The following is a 25,455-nucleotide window of genomic DNA, read 5'->3' on the forward strand; positions in this document are numbered from 1 at the left end:
TGTTCATGTTCGCAAAACTTGTGAGAGAAATGAAGAAAGACCATGCCATTCTTCCTATGAATATTCTGGACATTCTCGATCCTATACAAAAGTACTCCTGTGTGTCAGAATGCAACTGTGGCACTCATGACTTGTAGACCTATTCATCGGATCTGAAACCACCGCGTGTGTCACAGTCTTTTCATTCATTTTTCTCCGCCGCACTTTCATAAAGGCGGTTTAACTGCGGTACAAAAGTGGCTTCTCCGTCACCATGGTAGCGGCAGGATGAGCCCGCACTCCTTCCCTTGGCGCACACACGGCTCATTCAGTCTGTTATAACCAGTCCCATCCGTCAGACATTAGCCCCGGGGACCTCTGACCTGCCCCCACCAGCAGGCACGCATGAGGAAGCAGACTGTTTCCACGGCGACATGGAAACATTTCATCGTTCCCGATACATAGCCTTTTCCTGCAAGTGATTTTGAACATGCAAGTGAGATTTCAATTCAGTTCACACACAAAATGGAATGGAAATTGTGAATTGACTGATGAGCTAAAATACAATTAAAGGGATTTTTTAAACTAAATGCTATTTACAAGGATACAATGTGACTTCATGTACTGTACATATTATGAGTGGTATCACAGCGGCCGTGCTTCACAGCTAGAAGGTCCGGGTGCGATTCCGACCCGGGCGGCGGCCTTTTTGTCTGGAGTTTACATGTTCTCCCTGTGTCTGCGTAGGTTTCCTCTGGGTGCTCCGGTTTTCCCTAAAAAACATGTACAACAGGCCAGGATGAATTAATGATCAGTCTCCCCCAGAGGAAGCACGACGGAGTATGTAGTGAATGTACAACTGTCTCATGTCTGTGAAAAGTGCTATGTAAAGAAAGTTCTTCTTCTTCTTCTTCTTCTTCTTCTTCTTCTTCTTCTTCTTCTTCTTCTTCTTCTACCGATGGTTACAGTTTAATGCTACAGGTAAATTACCCAGTCATGTTAGTCATACTTGGCAGCTATCAGTCTGAACCCCTTCCTTTGTCCACTGGAGTGCCCCAAGGGTCAATCCTGGGCCCTCTTCTGTTCTGCATGTGTAACAGTACGAGCTGTCTGTGTATTACTCCGCCCGTCAGCTGGTGGCGCCGTATAAAAAGGCACAGCCTACCTGCGTTCGACTTCTGACCTCTTGTGTGACCTCCTGCCTGGTGTGGAGGTGGTGTAGCTTCGGGCTCTCGTGAGCAGGTAAAAACCAAAACATTACTTTAGCGTTGACTTCCATCGGAATTGTTAGCCCTAATCCGAGCCCTGTGTTTGGTGCAGCTGTGGGTCTGGGGTGCCCTTCAGGCGCAGTGCAAGATGGCGGTGCTGTAGGCGGGAGGTGTGGTTCCCCACAGGCCAGTACGCGGAGCATGACATATACATCTTCAGGAAACTTTCATCAAGGCGCCTGCATAACAACAACAACAACAACAACAACAACAACAACAACAACCACTTTGTGCTTTGTGGACCCGGATGTGAAGCCGAAGAGTGTCTGTGTGAACTGTGAAACGACGAGGAAACGGGATAAGCGGATGTTTGCCATCCCTTGTTTTTTTTGGGATAAATGACACAAACTGAGCTGGAACTGAAACAGCTGAAGGTTGAAACTGAACTTATTACTAGAAATAAATTGTACAAAAACATTTGGAACGACTTGCCTCTTTAATGAACGAACCTGTGGTCATTTTTAATGTGTTACTGCTAAGCTAAGACCTTCCACTCTGTCACACATGTATATTAATGATCTACCACTTGTGTGCCCAGAAGTAAATATTCAAATGTATGCAGATGACACAGCTCTATACATACATGGGCCATCAAAAACAGCAGTGGCGACTAAACTCACAAACGCTATGGTCAAGGTCAGTGAATGACTAAATCAGATAAATGTCTCCAAGACAGTCGGTATGTTTTTTTTTACTAAAACTACCAACTTCACGGCAAATTCGGACATTGTAATATCTGGTGAAAAACTTCAAATAGTTAGAGAATTTAAGTATCTCGGTTTTCTCATAGACTCCAAACACAACTTTAAATCTTATGTCACCAAAACTGTCAAGAAAGTAAAATTTAATTTAGCCAATTTTCGATTTATCAAAAACTTAATGTCCACCCGAGCAGCCAAAATGTTTATGCATTCAATGATCTTTTTACATATGACTTACTGCCTCACTAGCTGGTCCCAGGCCAACCACAACACTATGAAACCAACACAGTCCCTACGCCGCGAGGCTAGCAAACAACTTAAGATGTTTAAAATTCATTTTAAGGAACTTTTTATTAAACATGACCCCTTAAATCATTACTATCTATTTTAAACCATTTAACTAGGAGGAAATTACTGCTTGTTACTATTTTTATTTCTCACTATATTGTAGTGTTTATTTATTTTTATTCTTTTGTATTTGTTCTTTGTATTTTTTAGTGTGTATGCTTCTTATTATTGTGATGGACCCCAGGAAGACTAGCTGCTACCCTGGTGGCAACTAATGGGGATCCTAATAACAAATAAACAAATACAAACAAACACTTAAAGTTCTGGATAAGAAACCACGTCATTTTCATCACTGCAATATTCTGTCAAAATCCAATTTATTAAGTTGGGAAAATCTTATTAAGTTCACAACTATCTGTTTTAGCATATAAAATCCTTCATGGCCTGGCTTCTCCACCTCTTAGTGAATTTGTGAGTGTAAGGTCTAACACCAGTCGCCTCACTAGAAGAACATCCAGAGGAGACTGTGTCATTCCACTCAGGAAAACTGCATTTAGTCAGTCAGTCTTCTCTTTTAAAGTTTCAAAAGATTGGAACAACATCCCGACAACAATCAGAGAAATCAATAGTTATAACATGTTCCGCTCATCATTAAAACTTTGTCTCTTTAGCAAACAAACATGCCTGAACATCCACCGCCGCTTCCTTGAGTCGTCTTGCATGTCCTTCTTATCTAATCTCAATACTGCTGCATTTTAATGATTACTTTCTTTTTTACACCTTCTGTTGTAACGGACTAATGTTATTGACTGTATATTTTAATACTGACTCTAGTTGTTCATGAACTCCTGCTTGTGCTTCATGTCATGTTGCCTCCTGCATTCTCATTTAAGCTCTGTCGCACATAAACTCTTTGTTGCATGTTTGTTTTGGCGTCTTATTCCTGCTGCTGTTGCAAATGTGATGTTTATTGTATTTTGCCACGTGATAATCAACTTGTTTTACCTATTTCCAGGGTGCCTACTGTACATCTGGCCTAGGACTACAGAAGAAAACTAGCTTTTTGGCTAACTCTGGCATATTTTACTGTTGAGCTGTTATGTTAATATGCACTGTCCTTGCAAAAAATACCCCCCCCCCAAAAAAAAAACTTAAATACAGTAAAAACAAACATACATTTTTGTTACTGTATGTAAAATGATGTTAATGATGTACATTTTCAAGCTTTCTACTCATTTGATTTACTGACTCACTGACTTCGATTACATGCTGTCAATATTCTGGTTAATAGTCTCTCTCACTCTGCAATTTCACAGGATTTTTGTGGAGAGTATCAAAACTATACATTTTTGAAAACTTTATTAAATAAGCAATCAGAAAAACAATGTTTCCATTTACTCTTTCAGTTTCTGAAACATAATGGAATAGACGTTTACATGTACATAACCTGTATGTGAAGCACTTGGGGTGTTGTTGTAAATGTGCTATACAAATAAAGCTGACATTGACATTGACCTGTGTGAGCAGCAGTGCTGGTTACTTTAAAATTGTAATATATTCTATATTAGTAGTTGTGTTTTATATACATATGACTGTTTCAAAAATGTAACTCAGCCACACTACTTTGAATTACTTTTGGCATAATATAAACTGAAAATAGTAATAATGCCATTGAGCAAAAGTGCAGTCAAAGATTTCCTTCTTGTTCACTCTCCGTGTACATCCTTATACACCAACTTCCAATTTGATTTGAAATAAATAAACGTCAATCCTCCAGCCAGGTGAATACGACCCTGGTACCCTTCACTGCACGTGACAAGGGAACTCCCTCTCCCCATGCAACTTTACACTCCGTTATAAGTGTCACTAGCACGTCTCCAAACGGGACCTTGGAGGAGTCTGGTTTCCTCCATAAACGCAGCTCTGGCCAGCATGTGTTTTACACATCAGCCCCTGCTACCACTGACAACAGACTGGCCTAATGACCCCCCGGGGACACCGTACACGCTAGCTCCACTCACCCATCAGCTAAATCCTATTACCATTAATGGATGTGGTTAGATTTATGAATGGTGGAAATTTAGTGTCATTTAGCAGGCATTAGCAACATCAGGCCTTAGCAATAAACCTAAATACTGTCGTTGCACACATGCTAAGCTCGTATTGCCTCTCTTCTTTTAACCATCAGTCCATCCTTAAATGAGGAGCTTAATTCATAGGCTCAAAGGGCGAGGGCAAAGGGCTCTTCTCCCTGTACACAAACTGCTGCACCTCCAGTCACCAGTCCGTTAAACTGATCAAGTTTGCGGACGACACCATCCTCATCGGACTCATCTCAGACGGTGATGAGTCCGCCTACAGGAGAGAGGTGGACCGGCTTGTGTCCTGGTGCCGCCACAACAACCTGGAGCTGAACGCCCAGAAGACAGTGGAGATGATCGTGGACTTCAGGAAACGTCCCCCCTCTCCCTGACAGACTCTCCCATCTCCATCCCCATCGTGGACTCCTTCTGTTTCCTGGGCACCACCAACACCCAGGACCTCATCAAGAAGGCCCAGCAGTGGAAGTTCTCCCTGCGGCAGCTGAAGAAACTTAAGCTGCCGACCAAGATGCTGGTGCAGTTCTACACGGCCATCATCGAGTCCATCCTCTCCTCCATCGCCGTGTGGTTTCCCCGGCGCCACAGACCGGGACAAGCATGCGTGCTGCCGAGAGGGTGATTGGCTGTAAGCTCCCATCTCTCCAAGACCTGTTCACCCCCAGGACCCAGACGCGCGTGGGTCGGATCACTGCTGACCCTTCCCACCCTGGACACGGACTATTCTCCCCTCTCCTCTTAGGCAGGAGGCTACGGTCTATCCAGATCCACACCTCCCGTCCAAAATACTTCCAAACCGCATTTTTTGTTCGTCACAAGAGGCCCAATTTATCCAATTTACTGTAAAAAAAAAAGATATTCAGTAAGTTTAAATGTTAGATGTGATATATTGCTTATTATTGACCGCCTGGGCCAGTATTTGATGTAACATAGGCAATCTTAAAGGTGCATTATGGAACTAACTAACCAATGTGGGGGGGAAATGAATCTCTGGTGCCATCACTTTGAGACAATCTATCCAGTGAACCAGCCGGTCGGAGGGGGGTGGGAGGGTGCTTGAAATCTTTTCCCTCCTCTCCGCTGAATTTTGACTCGCTGCTGCCCCCGAAAAGCGACATTATTGTTTAACCCTTTCCGTGACAGCCGGACAGAAAGTAGATCAGCACGTGACCCGCGAGATGACTCAAAGTGAGATCAAAGCAAGATAATAGTGGGCTAAAGACAGAACAAAGTCGGGCATAATCCCGCATTAAGAGGATTGCGGCTAAAACACCGCGGCGTTGCAGATGTCGCAGCCATGTTTCGGACTTCGCTAATCCGCGCCGCAACTTTTTTCCTTTATTTAGAGGACGCTCTTGTTCTCTTTTCCCTGTCTTTTTGCGAAAGGGAAACGCTATAGCTGCATGTCGATTAGCTGAATGGACGGGTGTGTGATTTATGAAGGGGGGTGAGGAGGGGGGGGGGCATGTAGGAGGGGTCAGGGGGTGAAAGGGGGCGGGGCCAGCGGAGAGGAAGAAGGAGAGAATAGAGCCCATCTGTTTGAGCGCTGGATCGCAGAGGACGCGCGCAGAGAGGGGAGAGAGAGGTGAGTGAGGCTGCTTTGCTTTTTAAAGATATAGAAAAGTGTTATCTTGTCATTCTGGAAACCTTTAGAGTCTTTTCCAGGGCTATATGCTATTGCTTGTTGTTTGGACTTGGTGAAGATGGGAGGGAGAACTGATAATATTTTGTGAATGAACCAGCAAACTCATTGTCTGCAGCATGATTAGTTACTGGGATTCCAAAGCAACGTACATTTCCCATCATTTAAGGGGAGACACTACAGGCAAAACTAAATTTTTTCAGTTTTCAGGTTTTGGGCCAAATTGGTCTCTGAACATACAAGCTTTCACCCGGAAACAGAAAATATGCCTAATCTTCACAATAACATGTTTAAATATTGCACTGACTCAATGTTCTCCCATAGACTTATATGGGAGAATGCAATTTCAAGGGCCTTTTTCTCAAAACACATTTTTCTGTCATTGTGGCGACACTATGTCCACGTCAGTCGGACCTAAAGACTTCAAAGACTTTCCAGCCTTGGACTGAACAATATTTGGAAGATTTTTTTCAGAGGGATTTTTTATTGTCTAATCCCTAAGCCCCATTTATTGAGTTTTGAATGTCAAAAAATAAGGTGAAAATTAATTTTTTACAAATTTTTCCACTAAAAAACAGCTTATTTTAAAACTAAACAAGAAATCCTAAATCCCCTCTGAGAAAGTCTTGGCAACTCATTTATCAATAAAATGAAACCATAAATTTGAATGTAGCTCTGTCCATTATTCAGATTTCGTCGCCGAAAAGATGGGAAATTTGGGGCATTTTTAGGCATAAAACACCTTGTTCTGAAAAGACAAAATGACAGAATGCAATGTATTTTTTTTCTCACATTTATGTCAGTTAATCTACAGCAAAAGTTTCAAATTGATATCTGTAAATATACATTTTTTCCCTATTCACCTGCAGTGTCTCGCCTTAATTTTAAGAACTGGTTTGAAAAGATTTCCTCCATTGCTGGGACGCCGTTTCTGACACATTTCCCTGAACACATGCACACTGTTCCCATGATGAGGACGAGATTCACAAAGCACTGACTCTTTGTTGTGAAAGGGTAAATATCTGTGTGTCATATATCTGCACACAAACCTGATATATGACACACAGCATTGCACTGTTCGATCTGTAAGTTTTCATGTAAAATTGCTCCGATATATGAAGATGTTTACGTTTTGTGCAAATCTGGGTTTCTACAGCAGCAGCGAGTCACATGTGCTGCTTCTTAAAGCCCATGTGAATGCCCCTTTAACCATATTTCTAATGCCACAAATGCAAAAGTAAAATAAAATCAGTGCGTATTTCAATTGGCAGAGCTTCCATCAAATAGAGGAAAAAGGGGAAACTTATTCAAACCGATTCAAAGGCAAACTGGACACGATGGGAAACCTTTGAGTTTGATTCTCAATCTTGGGGTCTTTAAATACCACCAGCGTAACGGTCTTTATTTTGCGAAATAATGGGAACAGAGAAAAGAAAAGAAATAAAGAAATATTCTGCAATAAATTACTGCATGTCTTATTTCATAAATCTAAGTGTGCACATCGATCGATCAAAGGTATATTCATTGTTAGGCGTGACAAAAAAATAAATACATTTAAAGAAACAGGCAGTTTTTCCATACTGATATGAATTCTTACCTGAGCTTTAGACGAGTTGATACGTACCTGTCTGGTCTTTACGCGTGCGCTCAGTCAAACAAAAGATCAAAGATGTTGTTAGCATTTAGCCTCTCCTCCTCTCCTCTATGGGACCAACTGGGGGTGAAGTTAGAAGCGACCAAGCTCTTCCACGTTTTCCCTATTTAAATACAGTTACGTGAAAAGTTACACGATCCAAGTATAGTTACAGAAAATCAAACATGTTGATTTTCTAAACGGATAAAAGGGGGAACTATATTGTAAGGCGTGATAATACCAGGAGTAGTTTTGGCATCCGGACAGTAAAGTGAAGATAATACTGCACGGATGCCAAACTACTCCTGGTATTATTACGCCTTACAATATAGTCCCCCCTTTTACCCGCTTAGAAAATCCACATTGTTTAATTTTGTGTAATTATGCTTTGTAGTGTAACACTTCACGCAACCATATTGGGGAAGTATGTTTTGTACTTTTCATGGCATTTGTATAATTTCTGTGGTTTCTTTATCAATAACATCTTACGAAATTATGTTTAGTGGCCTTTGGATGTGTATCCGACCCACAAAAGCAAAAACTTAATTTGTGTTAGCATTTTTGCTAATTTGTATCTAAAGTAAAATCTCAACAGGTCCGTACATTCATTAATGATTTTTATCAAGGCTTTGACCCGAATGTGGTCGATAGGTTGACAGCAGTTGACAACATCTGGATCGTTCATAATTTGTTGACGGCTCATGTTTGATGGCTAATGCTAACAGCTGTAGGAAAAATGCATTGCGCCGGCTCATGCTAACAGTCTCCTGGACTAGCCGGCTTGCTAAATGGTCTAGTGTCTGTCGAGACGCGTAAGGTATTAGAGCAAACTTTTTGTTTAACCTAGTGTCCTTCTAAAAGAACTCTTTAGGCCATTTTGAAAACAAGAAGACACAATGAATAAAAGAAGTAGCCGACTTGCTAACTGTGTAATTTTTATGCTTGCGCTTGCACAACTCAGAACCTGTCTTGATAAATAACCCTCTTGGTGTTTTATCCATGGATACACTTTCCGTCATAGATTTACATGAGAAATTGTAACTTGTTAAAATGCATTTCCCCCTCACCTGCAGAGGCCGAATTCTCCAGTCTCCTACTTAACATTCTACACTATTTACAAATTTGTGATTTAATGAAGACGCCTAAAAGTGCTTCTGAATCAAGTTTTGTATCTATGGCATCAAAATAAACCTATAACTTTGTCCCTCGGAATATGCAACGCAAGTTAGGCTCAAAATGCCCTAGTTATAAAAGTTTTTTTTAGTTTTTTTTTACTTTAGTTTAAGGAAAAGTTTAAAATTGTCACTCCTCTGCAGCCCTGACTTGGCATGTTTCCCTGTGGTCAGCCATATGGAGCCCGGCGATGCGGAATAACAGGGCCACCATTAGGGAAAGCTTTCGTCAATATTTCATGACTATAATGCAAACTGCAGGCCAAACCCTCTGTGACCCATATTCTCAGGCCATTTTTAGATTTAGGGTTTAAGTTTTTTTGGAACATCTGTGTCCTTTCTGCTGTTATAGGGACAGTATGGAGCAAACACTGAGGGTTTCACCTAAAACATTTAGTATTCCTATACTGATACCTTTTCTCTCTAAAAGAAAGTTGTTGTTTTCCCCCCTGCATGTCCTTATTACATGAAGTGTCCCTGTCCTCGTCTCCGCTGCCCTCTGCTCCCGTCTAACTTAATGAAATGAAGCCGCTCCGACACACATGTCCCTGTCCCGTTAGCCGTTATGCTAATGAGGCCCATCTCCTGATTGCAGGGGGGAGATAGTGGGTCCCAGGGGAACGCGGTTTACCGACAGATCGCTTCACTTCCCGGCAGCGCTAAGTCACTCAGGACGGTCGGCATGTTAAATGTCAGATGTTTCATTTGAAGTGACATGAAGGGTTATTGAGCTTATAGAGCTGGGATTACATTTGTGTAGGCTCTCGGTCGTCCAGAAATTCTCCATTTGAGTGGAGATTTAAAATAGTGTCGACTGATGGGTTGGTTGAGGAGGGGATGATTCGCATGCACCTTCAAAACAGTGGCGCCTCATCAAAATTTTTAAAAAATTGACTACTAAAATAAATGTTGTGATGCAAATTTAGGTATAAATTGTCTAAATTGTGTGACAATGTCAGTTGTTAATCAGGTGTTTCAGTGCGGTCTTCCCTGTCGTGCAGAGCAGCTGAAGCCCTATGGAAAGACCCATTCAAGCTCTGCTTTTAGAAAGCAGCCCCTGATAGGCTGACTCTTAATTGCTCTGAGGCTCGCCATCAAAGCAAAGGACTTGTTGTAACACCCACCAGCTGAATGATGATTGGCTGCCTCCGTAAAAAAGGGGGGGAAGCTCCTCCTCCTCCTGATGCTCCTGCTCTATGTCTGTAGGAGCAGCAATAGCATTGGCTCCTGTCGCTGTCAATCTAAGTTGGAAACTGAAGCTGTTGAGACCAACATGACGGGGTGGACTTTAATTCAGTCATGGACGACATGTTTTATGGAAGCTTTCAAAAGAATGTACGAAGACTTTTGTGGAGAGTAAAGAATGTTTTCTGGCGTTAGGTCCTCCTGCTTTAGCTGTTATTATCCACATGCAGCTACATCATGACACAAACACAACAGCTCAGAGTTAGCCTTATGTGGACCCGGTTTCTTTGTTTGTTTGTTTTTTCAGTTTAAACCTTGTTAGCATTGTAGCCTCTGGTTTAGTTGCTGATAGGAAAACTGCATTTCCCCTAAATATTAGGCCTATGTCAATTATGTAAGGGATAATGTATAGAACGCTGGTCATTATCGGGAAAATAAGCACCAACAGGGCGAACCTGAAGGTGGTATAATAATGCCGTATAATAATGAATTTTAATATTTTAATTTTAACAATAAGTTAACAGTCTGAATAAATTGTGTTTGCACAAAAGGCAATGCGCAAAAAATGGGGGTACAATGTTGGTACAGGTTTATAGGTCCGTGATAGAAATATCTTGAGCTTCCCCTGTTTTAAAGAACACCAGTCACCACTGCTTCAGAAGCTTCTTCTCGCTCTAGTAGTCAAACCGATCCAAACCCCCTGTTACACCTTGGTTACTCACTGCTCTGCTCATGGTGCAAACTAACTGTGCTTTTCTACCTTCTTTAGACATGGCACTGCTTCACTGACCTGTCGGGGAAGATGCAGGCGGTGTGAGGATGTGGGTTCTACTCCTGTGCCTGGGTGAAGCGTGGCTCACCTCTGCCGCCTCCGTTGCTATGTCAACGACACCAGCTTCACCACGAGTCCCGTCTACGGAGGACCACACCATCCAGCTGGTGGTAAATAGCATAATCCTGGTTATAGAGTATCTTAGTTTTAAGCCTTGACTGCAGTGCCTGTGTGTGGTCCCAGGACTGGCTGCTGAAGTACGGGTACCTGCCTCCCCCAGACCCCTCCAGCGGGCAGCTCCAGGCCTGGACCACTGTGATCAGCGCTGTCCGGGCCATGCAGAGGTTTGCTGGGCTCAACGACACCGGAGAGCTGGGTGAGAGACTGTGTAGCATCCACCTTTTGGATATGGCATATTGGCATATAAGGGGCCGTGGCCTAGCCGAGGGGGAAGAAAATCTCTAATGGGAATCACAATTTTTCACTCTCTTTAGTCGTTTACCATTAATACATTTATCACACTTTGAACTATGTGACAGGAATCACAGAGGAATTAGCAATAAGTGTGTAAATTAGTATTTTGCCAGTTACCATAGTTACCAGTATGGGATTTTCAGCTGCTCCACCTCAGTTTTAAACTCTGGCTGTTTACAATGTTTTGACGTCACATGAACGCAGCCTATTGCTGGAGCCACAGCCTTTACCATAGACCAGGGAATCCCTAACTTTTCAGGCAGCCCCCCTCAAAATCACTCAACCCCCACTTCAGTGCCCCGCGACCCCCCTGTGGGTCCCGACCCCCACTTTGGGAACCACTGCCATATACCATTGGCTGCACTATAAATAAATCAGTTCTTCAAGAAGGCTGACAGCAAACTGAACTCTCTCCTTTACCCTCCTCCCTGCTATACGATAAAGCTAACTTTGACTTTGATCAATAAATAAACACAAGCCACCCCTACCTGTTGATATTGGAGGGCGCTTGCAAGCCCATTAGCCTGGCAGAGGACAAATCATAACAAAAAGACAAAAAAAATACTCTTACTTCCAAAATACAAACATGTAGTGCCACACATTCCCTGCTTATTGCTATATGTTGAAGGTCACCCATCAAGGCTCCTTTGTTTTGTATAGATGAGGAGACTATGGCGCTGATACGAAGTCCACGCTGCTCCTTACCCGACCACCCCTCAGGAGGGCCTTCTATTGAAGAGCAGAACACGAGGAGGAAACGCAGGAGCGCAGTGTCCATGTGGACCAGGAGGAACATCAACTGGAGGTCAGAGAAATCGATTTAGACAGTCAAGAAAGGTTTGAAACACAACTTAAGAGTATTGATCTATCCTATACTTTGCCTGATCAAACATTAAGTTAATATTGTTTTTCTTTTTTACAATGTTAGTGGTAGGAGCAACCAAGGCACCCAATGGAATCTTATACAGACGTCATTACAAAAGCCCTATGTTGTCCATGAAACGGCTGGGATCTTCTTACATGCAACAGATCCATCAATGTTGCTTTGACCTACAATAGCCCATCTTTATGATAACATCTTCGTTACTTGTGTTTTGCTATGTATTTCATCTTGTCCATCTCAAAATAGGTATTTTTCTCCCCTGACGTAGTAAAAACAAGCTTTCCTTCATGTAATTGGATGGAAATTGAGTTGTTTACTGTCGAATAGAAAGTGTTTGCTTAATCAAATTGTGTCTCTACAGTAATCAGGAATGTGTCTCTTCTTAGAACTCGACACGCCAAACCCAAATGAACTAACGTGTCCTTGGTTGTATTATGTAACTCTTCAATAAGATAATTAAAGTTAGGTATATTCTCTTTTGTGTCCAGGCTGCAGTCATACCCACCCTCCACTTCCCTGTCCAGGGAGACCGTCCGCTCGCTGGTCTACTACGCCCTGAGAGTGTGGGCCGAGCCGACGCCGCTGGACTTCCATGAGGTGGGGAAATGCGATTAGTTTGTTAAGAGAAGCTGAAAATGCCATTAGTGGTGATTGCTACTATTGGATTAGGAGGTTGATTTGGCAACCTTTTTTCGCAACACTTTCTCTCTTTTCCACGGGCCAAAAACCTTCATTTTAGTTTGATCTGAGTTTAGCTGTAGAAAATTGCTTTGTATTCACACGCTGATCTGTTTGAACATTCCCTTGTCGTCAGTGATGCACAAATCATACTGTCATCTGCATGATTACAATAGGACATATTTTTGCGGACAGCGCAGAAGAATGACTAGGTTAAATAAAAGCGGTCCCAGGATGGACCCTTGGGGAACCCCACAGGTCATATGGTCTGAGTACAGTTACCAATTTCAAGAAAGTGCATCCTGTCTTCAAGAGCAGTGCCAACAATGCCCTACCTGAACCACATTGAGCAGTAGGTGAGCTACACTAAATTAAAGATTGTCATGGCATACGCCTCCACATGGCTCCCAAAGGAATGTTGTTGTTGTTTTTTGGCTCCCAGTTTGAAACCAATGTTTTAATGTTAAGCTATGGTAACAGTGAGTTATCTGCATGGATTTTGTTTGAATCAAAATGGAGTCCGCTCTGGGATCAGTTTCTAATATAATATTTAAAATGCATAACAAATCTCAGTGGGATAGCAACGCATGACACAGATGAATCAGATAAATGCATAATTAGTGACTGACAGGAACGTATGAGATGATTTTGTGGTTAATTTCAATGTTTTTGGCCAAAACAAAACTTGATAAATGGGAAGTAGAGGAGAGTGAGCAGCTAGGTTAGTTACTGTTAATAAAATATGAGCTTTCTATTTCTATTGAAAACGGTTAAGGCACTATTCATGATTTTCAGGCGTACATAAAATGATCTCAGCATTGAAGCATATTTGTCTGGATTAGTAAAGTGAAACATAAAAGTTTCAGTCCGTGGGGCCCAGGTGTGAGCGACTCCACCGCAGCTGTTTCCATAAACAGTTGAGCTGGTTGAACTAGCTAGCTAGCTTCAGGTTAAACAGCGTAAAAGTGAAATAACTCCTGCCCACGAGTGCCGCATATCGGTGTTTACTTCCACGGAAAAGTGCCGGGTTAGTCCTGTTGTGTTGTGATTCTGTGCTGATGTTGTTTTTCGTTGAGCCTGACTGAGATCCTCGTAATAGCAGCGGAGAATGACTCGCTCTGAGACGAGCCTTCAGTGACCGGCTAATAACCCACAGAAAATAGTCCCCGTCTAATGCACGGCTCCTCGTTGTTTAAACCTTACTTATACTGTTACCAATTCAAAACATGCTCCCACTGAGTAGCTCAACAAAGAAAACGCTATTTTTGGATGAGGACCAAACCTATTTAAATCTCATATCCAGCTGCCTTTCGTCAACATCGCTCACTTCAGTAAAGTTACAGTCAGGTTTTAGGAGGAGGAGAAGGTGCATTGAGTTGCCTTGTGTACGAAATGCGCGGTATAAATAAAGTTGCCTTGCTTTAGGAGAGTTGAGCCACTCACAGCAAACCGACAAGTTTATTTGCTAATTTTCAGGCATTTTTCAACAACAAAAATATCTGCAATAAAATATCTGCTTGTATTTTATTATTTTTATTGAGTGAAATGTTACATGGTGTGGCTTTAAATAATGCCATATAAAACATTGTTTGTGGATTCTTTGATATTGTGAAAGCCTTAGTATCTCTTCTTCGTCCTGTCGCCTCAGGTGGGGAGTCCTGGGGTCGCTGACCTTCAGGTGGACTTCCTCCACGGTCACCACGGAGACGGCTACCCCTTTGACGGCGTGGGTGGGGCCGTGGGCCACGCCTTCTTCCCGTCTGATCCTCTGAGAGCCGGGGGGGTGCACTTGGACGCTGAGGAGGATTGGGCTTTCAGACAACCAGGTCACTACACAATCGTAACAAGAGTCTTATGCATATCTTTTAATCGTGAACACCTTCTAACCAGTCCCCGCCCTGTGTCCCAGCTTCAGCAGGGACAGATCTGTTCACTGTCCTCCTGCATGAGCTGGGACATGCCCTGGGCCTGTCTCATTCTGCGTCCCGGCACTCTGTGATGAGGCCCTACTACCAGGGGCCGGCCGGGGACCCCCTGCACTACCGCCTGGGGCCCCAAGACCTGCAGCACATCACTCAGCTCTACGGTATGAACCAAGAAACAAAAGAGAGTTTAAAGTGCTGTCCGACCTTTTTGGGGTCCGATACCAATAGGAAGGGGGTTGGCCGATATATAGGCCGATATATATTATAAGTAATTTAAATTCATGTAATACAATGTAATGTATATAATCTCAAATAGCCTATAGTTAAACATTTGTTATTAAAGGTTTCATTCATAGAAATATACTGTATCTAATAGACTTGTCTATAATCCTATGCAATATTCTTGTTTGAAAGATAAAAATCAACAGATTCCAAAACAAAGTCTACAACATAAAATACATAAATTTGGTTGTGGCCGATTTTCACTGAGATGTTTCTCCGCTGCCCTGAGGCCCAGGGGGTTGTGGGAGGGCTCAGTTTTAAGCTCTGACTGAGCTCTTTCCAGGGCGAAAAAAGTATCCATTGGAGATATCGGCCAATATCCGATATTGAAAATACCCAAATATTGGCCTGATATATGACAGTAAATGCACAGCGCCCCCAACTGTTCTGGAGTACATCATGAGGCTTTTAAATGGAATAAAACACTGCAGAAATGTAAATGTAGTATAGTGGAGTAAAAGCTCTCAACAAAAACACTACTCATGTAAAGCACAGATCCTCAAAGTCTCTACCTGAATATAAAACTTAAAGGTTAGCTTCTAGCTTCACCCTGTTATAGGAAAATGCTATCAACATCTTTGGTCATTCTGAGTGACTGAGGGCATGAACAATGATGTAGGTCTTCTGTGTATTGCAGGGAAAAGGGGGCAAGTGTCAGCCACGGACGCTCCTCGCATGGGCCAGGAGATGCAGCTCCGCCACAGGGACCATCACCACCCCCACACCCACACCCACACCCATCCCCAACATCACCCCAGGACTTCCACAGACCGCTGCAACACCACCTTCGACGCTGTGGCCAAGATCAGGGGGGAGACCTTCTTTTTTAAAGGTCAGTTTACGAACAACTGAAGAGGCTAAGCTTTACAATATCAGGTTCAGAAATGTGTGAAAAATTGGGATCATTTTGGGGGAAATGGCGGGAAATTGTGGCAAAAATAAGGAAGGAATTGTTTTTTTTAAAGGATATAGGGAAAATATTAGTAATACACTACAAGAAAACACTAGGGGGAAAATAGAAAAATAATTGGGGCAAAAATGAGTAAAAAATGGAAATAAAATGGGGAAAATGTTATGTATTTTAGCTGAAACAACCAAGTCTCTCTCTTTAATGCAGTCCCTGGATCAACAGCATTAAAACTTGCATCTAAAGTTTTTTCTTTCGATGTCTAAATCTCAACCCCCCCTTTTGCCGTGGATGGATCCTGAAGGGTGTTTCTGTTGTGTCCAGGCCTGAGCATGTGGCGGGTGGGCGGCCTGGGCCTGGTGTCGCCTCGCGGGGCTGCGGTGCGGAGGCTGTGGAGAGCTCTTCCCTCTGACCTCCACCTGAGCGCGGTGCTGGAGAGACAGACGGACCACGCCATCATCTTCATCAGCGGTACGAGCACAGGACGCACATTACAGTCGCGCATTGTAATGTGAAACACGTTGGTATCAGTGCGTGATCGACATAGGAATCCCCCATTCCCACGAGACACTGATGCTCTTCTCTCTTCCCCTGGAAAACTCAAAACATATAATTTGTCTCCACACGGTATGGCAGGTGCATGGGCCATTGACAGTTAGGAATATAAAACAACAAGTAAAAAAATCATGCAAAGGCAGGAAATATGCAACTGGTGCCAAGTCGGGCTTGGTTTGTCGGAATAAGGGGTAGTTTAAATGAAATTGTAATTAACATTTTCAAGGCACACACACAGCAACCACACTACATTACATTTCACCAAATAAATGCAATAACATACAAACATTCATTTAATTACAGATGTTTTTATTGAAAGCACCTAAAACTTGCTTACCCACTGCAAAAATAGACCATGTGAAAAATGGCAAGAATTCACATTTTGCATGGTTGGATCTTAACAAGGTTCCAAGTAGATCTTAGATACACAACAAGAAGAAATGAATAAACCTTTCATTGACAACAATTAGACTGAACCAAACATGAACTCAGTGATGAGCAGCTCCGTCTCTGTAGATCACTTCACACCTGTGTTGTGCCGCTTGATAAAGGTAAAGGTCACCAACTGTACAACGAAATTTGTCCTCTGCATTTGACCAATCCCTCGAAGCTACTGGACGACCCGTGGGGAGCACTGCGCCTGGGGACCCATCTCCAGATGTGGAGCGAGCATGGTGGTCAGAGACACATGGCTGGAGGGTTCACCTATTGTGCATGTTTTCAGTGCATGCTTTGATGTTTTTAGTACATGTTTTGATGTCAGCGTTTCCAGGAGGTGAGTGGAATCATTTCTTTAAGTGGTGAAGACGGCGCATTGAGTTGCCTTGAGTGTGAAGTGCACGCTATAAATACATTTCCCTTGACATCCTTTCCTAAATGTGCTCAATTGGATTTAGATGAGGGGAACACGCAGGCTGGTACATAAGAATGATGTTATTCCCCTGAAGAAGGATTTGTCCTGTGGGCTGTCAACTGTAGTGTTGTCCTGTTGAAAACCCAGCGTTGTTGCAGATGTTGCAGAGAGAATCCCTCAGACTGAGGTCCTCGTCTGTGGGATTCTCTCTGCAACATCTGCCATTTGACACTCCTGCACTATCTGAAGCTCCATTGTTCCATTGAAGGAAAAAGAACCAGATCACTACGGCGCCTCCTCTCGGTGGCTCGTAGAAAACGTCTCAGGTGGATCTGCTTGTGATGCCAGTGACCATCAGGACCATCAAGGTCACATCAGAGAATAAAACTTTCTTCCACCTTTCAATGTCCCATGTTTGGTTTGTCTCCAAAGTCCAAACGGACAGTTCTGTGGCTCAAGGAGACGAGGCCTTTGGAGACATGTGTTGTTTTTGAGGCCCTTCAGTCGCAGATGCCTCTGATGGTTATTGGGCTGCAGTCGCTCCAGTAACGGCTTCATTTGGGTTGAGGATCCTCCAGCCAATCAGATCCTCTGGCTCAGTGCTGGAGACATTTTTGGGGGGTTCTTCCACTTGACTTTTTTGCTCTATAACCCTCAGGATCATTTAAGAAATTCAAAATGACTGTGTTACTGTGTCCCACCACAGCAGTGATGGCGCACTGTGAGAGGCTCTGCTTATGCAGCTCAACAACCCATCAGGACGTCATGGCAGTGTGAACACCTGACAGAAAATCACACTGAATCCACATTTTTGCACAGATTTGGCCTTTTCAAGACATGTGGTCCTAAACTTTTGATCAGCTGCAAAACAGACTATTTCAGTTTATTTGTTGTTTTCAATAATGATAAAAGTAAAAAGTCTCACCCCCATTTCTTCTTGTTGGATACTGAAGTTCTGCTTGGAACCTTGTTAAGATCCAACCATGCAAAAATATGAATCTATGCCATTCTTCACCTGGCCTTAAACTGCAGCATTTTCACTAGCATGTTCGTAAAGCTGGCAACAATATAATCCATGTAAGTAAAATGGCCCACTTTGTGCTGATAAAAAACTAAATCTTCACATGTTACATAGTCAAATGCCACCTGATTTGTTCTCTGAGTTGAATTGTTGCTGTAATTCAATGTAGCCACCAGAGGGCATCACATCTCCATCACTGGCAGAGCTCTCCACTGTGTCTTGTCAATTGCTGCTGTCACTAAGATCACTAATTCACAAATGTTTTCCCTGATCCTTTATCCACTTTCCCGTTATTTATCTGACCCCTATTCTAATCGAGACTTAAATGTGCAAATGTGCCATACTGTGTCCTCAGGTTCCCAGGTGTGGCTGTTCCGGGACCTCTCGCTACAGGAGGGGTACCCTGAGCCTCTATCCTCTCTGCGGATGGGGGTCAGGGTGGAGGAGAATGACCAGGAGGAGGAGGAGGAGGAAGAGGGGGACAGAAAGGGGAAGCAGGGGCTGCTGTGGGACCCAGAGGAAGGCACCGTCTGGGGCGACACCGGAGCGTCGACCCCAGGACAGGAGCATGACGAGTGGACACAGCTGCTGAGGGAGGAGGGGGTCAGCGGCATCACCACCGACAGCGACGGTCAGTGTCTGTGGAGAAGCGTTATTGTTACCATGACGTTTTATCATGCTATTTCACACCTTCTAAAGTCAACTTCAGGTTATGTTAAAGGTACATTGTGTGACTTTTCTTGCGGAAAAGAAAGTTGTGCAGTGACACTAGCTGTGTGGGTGGGTAGCATGGCGCGTTTGCTTTCCATCATGGTGGCCTCTATAACGCTCTAGGATGAATTGTTTTTAGGGTTTCTTGCCTGGTCGGCCAGAATATATACGCATGTATCTATCAGGGTGATTTGTTCTAGTTCCTGATGGGCGTGACTGACAAGCGTATTAACCAATCAGAGAAAAGCCGGACATGACGTAAACGCCATGCAGCGTGTTTTGTAAACAACAGTGTTGGGTAATGTTCCTTTTAAAGAGGGGGTATTATGCTTTTTTCAATCACATAGCACCAGTCTATATCACACTACAATGATGACGAAACCTTCTGTTGGTCTGTAAATGCAGTAAATTTGAATAACTGCCTTGTATAAAATTGCTCTCTCAAAATGGCTGCAGCGAATGTCTTGAAATAAGCCTCTGTCTCTTTAAGAACCTCTGACCCTTTCCGACACGCCCCCTCCACACGCTGTCTGTGGCATCGTTGGGGAGGGGGTTCTGCTGAGGAGCAGTGGTTGGTTACTCGGCTGGTGACGAAAGCTCGGAGGCGTCTCCAGGAGGTGGGGGCGTTCCTAGGAGGACTCAGGCAAACCTATCCCTAAAATGGCTGCCATCAGAGTTTTTACAGATTACTCAAAAATACGTGAATGTGCCAAGGCAACACTTCAGGCATGTTTTTAATGAGGGAATGACATAATAACATGATGTAAAGCTTGAAAAAGTTGATTTTGCATAATATCCCCCCTTTAAAAACTGGTTACTCAGCTCGTTTCTCTTCTGGAAAAGTAGCTTGTTACGTTTCTGCGCTACTTTATGATGAAAGTAAAGTATTAGAGACTCATGTGTTACCAATAACAAACACCTATATATAGCCTTAATTTGTAGATATTTTTTTCCGACACAGAATGCTCCATTTCACAAAAAGCTCAAGCAAACAGCCCAATACCAGTAAATGTATTTAATAATAACACAATAAATGCGCTTCTGAGCTTTTTTTTTGTAAGAGGACAAATTACAGCTAAAGGCAACAATAGTTTAATGAGCATGAGCAAAGAGAACATCTGTAAAAGGTGCTCTTACAAACGTGCGCTTTACAAAGTGCTGGTAATAATAAGAATACGAATTGGTAATAATAAACACACAAAATACTCCACTTGATTTAGATTAATTGTACAGGTTTTGTTTTGTACAGTTTGTTTATTACATTGGAAGGACTGATACTGCCAAAAGATAAGTGTTTTTTTGGGGGGAGGCGAGGGCTCCATCGTGGTTTTCCTCTTTAGCTTCACCTCCAGCTCTGTATTGCCCTTTTCACCAGTAAGTTCAATAATGTGAGTATTTCTTCCTCCATGTGAAGGCGCTAAAAACTCTGCCATGTTAGCAACTTGCTGTAAAGTTTTGGTGCACAGTCTGCGCATGCACATAAAGACTTTTACTCCAACATAAAAATGTGCCTTTTAAGATTTTACCTTTCATTTGTTCAGAAATACGACCAACTCATGACCCCCCTCAGTTTGTAAATGCAGCCATGGGCCGCTCCCATCTGCCAGGACACACAAATAGGGCCGTATGGTGTCGAAAAAAAGTTTTGTTTTTTCTGGTATCAAAAAAATCAAAGTATCAAAGAGCAGGTACAGAGAAAAAATAAAGACAGCAATAAAAGAAGTGACCTGGTTGTTTCAGCACAAATAAATGTTTTTTTTTGGCAACTTTTTATTATGAATGTTTTTTTGTATTTTCTCCTCATTTTCCACCAATATCACCCCCATTTTTCTGAATTTTTGCCCCATTTTTCCCAATTTCTTCATTTTTATTTTCACATTTTTTCTCTTTTTTTTTACCACAATTTCCCCCCCCCCATTTTTTTCTTGATATTGGCGATGAGCACGATATTCTAAATTTGCGGATCTTTCACACATTATTGTTCTGTTTTCTGGTTCTAGATGACAAATATTTTAGTATCGGAAAAAACGTATCGTATATTTTTTTAAAAATGTTACGGTCCCCAGCCCTACACACAAACACTGTTTCTGTCATTAACACTCGAGAGTTGATTTTGCCTGTCATACCTTTTGATGACTTTACTATTATTATTATTATTATTATTATTACGTTTTGAAGCCGCTATCTGCAATGCGCTGTTTTGGTGTTGACGACATTCCGCCTCTCAGCTCAAGAGTTTGAGTCAGTAGATAATGATCATCTGGTTACAAACTGTGCACATCCAGTGGTGGGGGTTTACCTTGTTTTTGGTTCCACACATCTTTAAAGCCCCTGTACCCAATTTTCTTGAACGATGAAAGCAGGATCATATATCAAGTTTAAAGACATGACGTATAGGCTCATCAGCTATGAGCTAATCATAACACAGATATTTTACTGGGCCAAAAAATACCAAATACTTGAAAATAGTACATAACTTTTAACATAATCAAATCAATCAATCAAATCAAAACAACTTTATTCATCCCAATGGGCAATTCTGTTCACTGCTCTCTGGTCATAAAAAACAGTAAATGGAGACACATACAACCATGTACAGACGTCATGAACTGAAAGTGCATCAGGATACAGGGGGACCAGTTAAAATGAGGGGGAAAAAAGAACAAGATAAACACCGCCTTCCTAGCTATTGTCATTTAAATTTCTGACAGCAGTCGGAATGAAGGATTTTGAGTAGCGGTTTCTTTTCTGTTGGGGGACGACATATCGCCTCCCATAGGGCATCAGAGTAAAGTGCGACCGCAAGACATGATTTTGTTGACCCAAAATCGATCGAGTCTTTTGGAGGACTCTTTTCTTACAGAGTGAGGCAAGGTCTTCAAAACGCACACCAGAAATCTGACGACACACTTTGACAATGTGGTTCAGACTGTTATTATTTTTCACAGACAGGCCATCAAACCAGCAAATAAAAGAAAAGGTTAAGACACTTTCAATAAAAGAATGATAAAAGTTACTTAAAATATTTGCTGATACATTAAAAGAGTTAAGTTTCCTCATCAGGTGAACTCGCTGCTGTCCACGTTTGACAATTTGGTCTGTGTTTTTATCAAATCGTAGAGAGGAATCAAAAACAGTCCCCAAGTACTTAAAAGAGTCGACCTTTTCCACCTCTTCCCCGTGGATAAAGCTCGGTTTGGGGCACTCTGGATTCCTCCTAAAGTCAACAACAAGCTCTTTAGTTTTTGTCACATTTAAGTCCAGAAAGTTGTCATCGCACCACTGGATGAAGTATGTTTTAGTTCATATTTTGGAGGCTAACTATTGAAAACGATCATGGTCCTCTCAAAGCAAGCAGACATTCTCTGAATCTCCATCCATAGAAAGTAACGGGTTTCTGCCTGTTTTCTCCCCTTTCAGAGTCGACAAAATGGCCTAACTATAGCGCCTGCTAACTTGTAAGCCAAGGTATGACGAGAGTTTCATGAGCTGCTGTTGCTGGACATCGTGGCAGATAATGAGCCCCTGATCGCACATCTCCTGTTAATCCTGCGGACTTAAGCCGACCCCAGACTGGCCATAAAAGTTATTCTTGGGTGTAGGGCACAGACTAGGGTCCTCATTTTCCAGGTCCCCACTGATATTTCAGACCTCTTCCTTTCCATTTGCGGCGAGTAAGTCGGATGGCGGCGGCCGGGCAGAGTTCAGAGCGTTTTCGAGCCTGGCGATGATGGACAAATGTTTTGTGAAGTCCTGCTGCTCCCGCATCTGTTGTAAATGACGAGTGTGGCTTTGTGTGGGGACATGCGGAGATTGTGTGTTCTTTCATTTACAGTTGTGCTCGAAAGTTTACATACCCTGGCAGAACTTTTGATTGACTATTTTTCAGAGAATATGAAGGATAACACAAACACTTTTTTTCACTCATAGTTGGTGGTTGTACGGAGCCATTTATGGTAAAAAAAACAAAAACAACCTGTGTTTACCCTTTTTCAATCATAATGAAAAAAAAGCAACTTTCAGGAAAATTGTTCATGACGACTAACTTCAACTGAAATACAGGACTCAAAAAAAATGCAGAGGCTGTTTCCAAATGCACAATAAGGAGGCACTTGATGAAAAATGGGCTGCATGGCCAAGTCGCCAGACGAAAGATATTACCATTACTACAAAGGCCACAAAGTATCTTCTTACAATATGTCAAACAGCACAGAGACAAGCCTCAAGCATCTGAAACAATGTCATTTGGAATGATGAAACTTAAAGCAGTACTAAGTAACTCTTCCCCCTAGAGGCCATAAGCGCAACTGCAGGTGTAGTAGCAAGTTACGATTTTTTGACTTATTAATTGTCTTGGAGAGTAAATACTACGCTGACAGGAAAGGCGAAGGGAGAGAGGGTTACTGTGCATCCAATTATATAAAGGAAATATTTTTTTTCACTCAAACTTGGCTGTAAATACTGTTTAAAGTGACGTTAGCCCACAGTTAGGTTTGCCCGTTAGCATGCTAGCTTCTTCTTCGTGATTCCATTAGTGTGTATTGCTTCCTCCGGACCGGTGGCAGTCAAGTTGCAAACATGGTTTTCTGGCCAGAGACACCAGGGGGAGATGAAAGACCCTCCAATCATCCCATAAACACTTGTATTACCCCCACAGGGACTACGGAAAGGATTTATTAAGGTAAACACGCACCAGACCTGTGATGAACGTCGCAACATTCAGTGAAACACGGAGCTGAATCACTGATGTTTTGGGGGTGTGTTAGCTTCAAGGAACTTGGTCAAAACTGATCTCATAATGAATGCAGGATGTTTTTAAAGAATACTGGAGGAAAAGTGTCACTCATCAGCCTGGAAGCTGCACATGGGATGCTCTTGAACGTTCCAACATGACAACGATCCAAAGCCCATGTGGACCTCTCATTGGCTACAGCAGAATAAAGTGAAGGTTCTGGAGTGACCGTCAGTCTCCTGACCTCAATGTCATTGAGCCGCTCTGGGGAGATCTCAGACGTGCAGTACATGCAAGACAGCCCAGGAATATACAGGAACTGGAGGATTTTTACCAAATATACCATCTAAGGAAATAAAGAGGCACATCCACAACTACCACAAAAGAATAAAAAAAATCAGGTAGGGTATGTAAACTTTTTGCGCACAATACTTCAAAATCAAATCCTTTACTGGATTGGGGAAATTCATTTAAAGCCATTTTATTCTCTTTATTCATCTAAATTCACCTAACTCTGTGGGGCAACATCCATCTGTAAGAACATGAACAATAGGATCAAACAATATTGTCACAATAACTGCTGCACCTTCCGTTTACATGCGTTTTTATCGTAAGGACACTGGGAATGTGTGGCTGCTGTGTGCGCTCGAATCATTCGAATTTCACAGCAGCCTGGGGACCATGGCCAAAATCTAGGCATGGATTTGGGGACCAAGAACGAGGAGGGACGGCAAGATGATGACGTGCTATTGGACACATGGAAGCTTGTTGTTTGTTTTTACAGATAAAAAAAAAGTTTTTTATTTACGGATCCAACATGACAGCAGCAGACGCGACACCATCTTTCGATCAAGCTTTAGACCGTGTTGTAAATAGTTTTGCACGAAAGTTTACAGCGTCTACGTCATATGTCATCGGATACGATGATACGATTGGCTATGGCTACTACAGACACATGATAGACATTCGTCCTGCCCAATGTTTTGAGTCCTAAAATGTTATGGTTATTACCCAAAGCAGGGAATTCACTCTGCTTTCTGACAAGATAACTGACCCAGTTAGAAGAAACCTCATACTGTACATATCTATCATTTCTTCAGGTGCTGTGTATCTATTCAGCGGCGCCTCCTACTGGAAGTTCCCATTCCCCGGGTCGGCCCCGGAGGACGGTTACCCTCGCTCCATCGCCGCAGACTGGCTCGACTGCCCTGACCCCGGGCCGAGGTCTGCGCCTGTGCCGCGCCTGACTCCTCCAGCAGGGGGCAGGCAGGAGCTGAGAGAGGGCGGGGCCGCGGGCGGAGGAGAGGAGGAGCTTGGAGGAAGGAAGGACAGACGGCCGCAGACTGGAGAGCATGTATGGACACAGTGCACGTGCCAGAGCGGAGCAGCGGCGGAGATGAGAAAAGACTGTAGCACTGTGGTTCTACTAGTTCTGTGGACAATAATTGTGATGTAACAAAAAAACAGCATTTCATTCCCTCATTTCATCCAATCTGTAATATCTGAGGCAACTATTACTGAATTCACATTGTGCATGGTTGGATCTCCAAGTCAATATGGAACAACAACAAAGAAGATTAGTACCACATGCTTTTAAAAGACCAAATCTTTACAAAAATGTGGATTCAGTGTCATTTTCTGTCAGGTATTCAAACTGTCATGACGTCCTGATGCAAAGGCAAAACATCGTTCTTG

The 25,455-nt window shown here is 42.8% G+C and overlaps 1 protein-coding gene across 1 annotated transcript; it reads left to right on the plus strand.

The window, feature by feature from the left end:
• Positions 1 to 5,899: 5,899 nt before the first annotated feature.
• Positions 5,900 to 25,216, plus strand: mmp17b (matrix metallopeptidase 17b; the record flags this gene model as incomplete). The annotated part of the gene is made up of 11 exons (XM_079557184.1): positions 5,900 to 5,920; positions 10,737 to 10,909; positions 10,983 to 11,115; positions 11,874 to 12,018; positions 12,585 to 12,693; positions 14,423 to 14,600; positions 14,684 to 14,860; positions 15,619 to 15,813; positions 16,213 to 16,359; positions 18,673 to 18,948; positions 24,861 to 25,216. Exons 2-11 carry the CDS (start codon positions 10,787 to 10,789, stop codon positions 25,214 to 25,216), a joined length of 1,839 nt encoding a protein of 612 aa, XP_079413310.1. The 5' UTR covers positions 5,900 to 5,920; positions 10,737 to 10,786.
• Positions 25,217 to 25,455: the final 239 nt, after the last annotated feature.

This window comes from Gobius niger (genome assembly GCF_951799975.1).
Source record: "Gobius niger genome assembly, chromosome: 5".
NCBI classification, from domain to species: domain Eukaryota; kingdom Metazoa; phylum Chordata; class Actinopteri; order Gobiiformes; family Gobiidae; genus Gobius; species Gobius niger.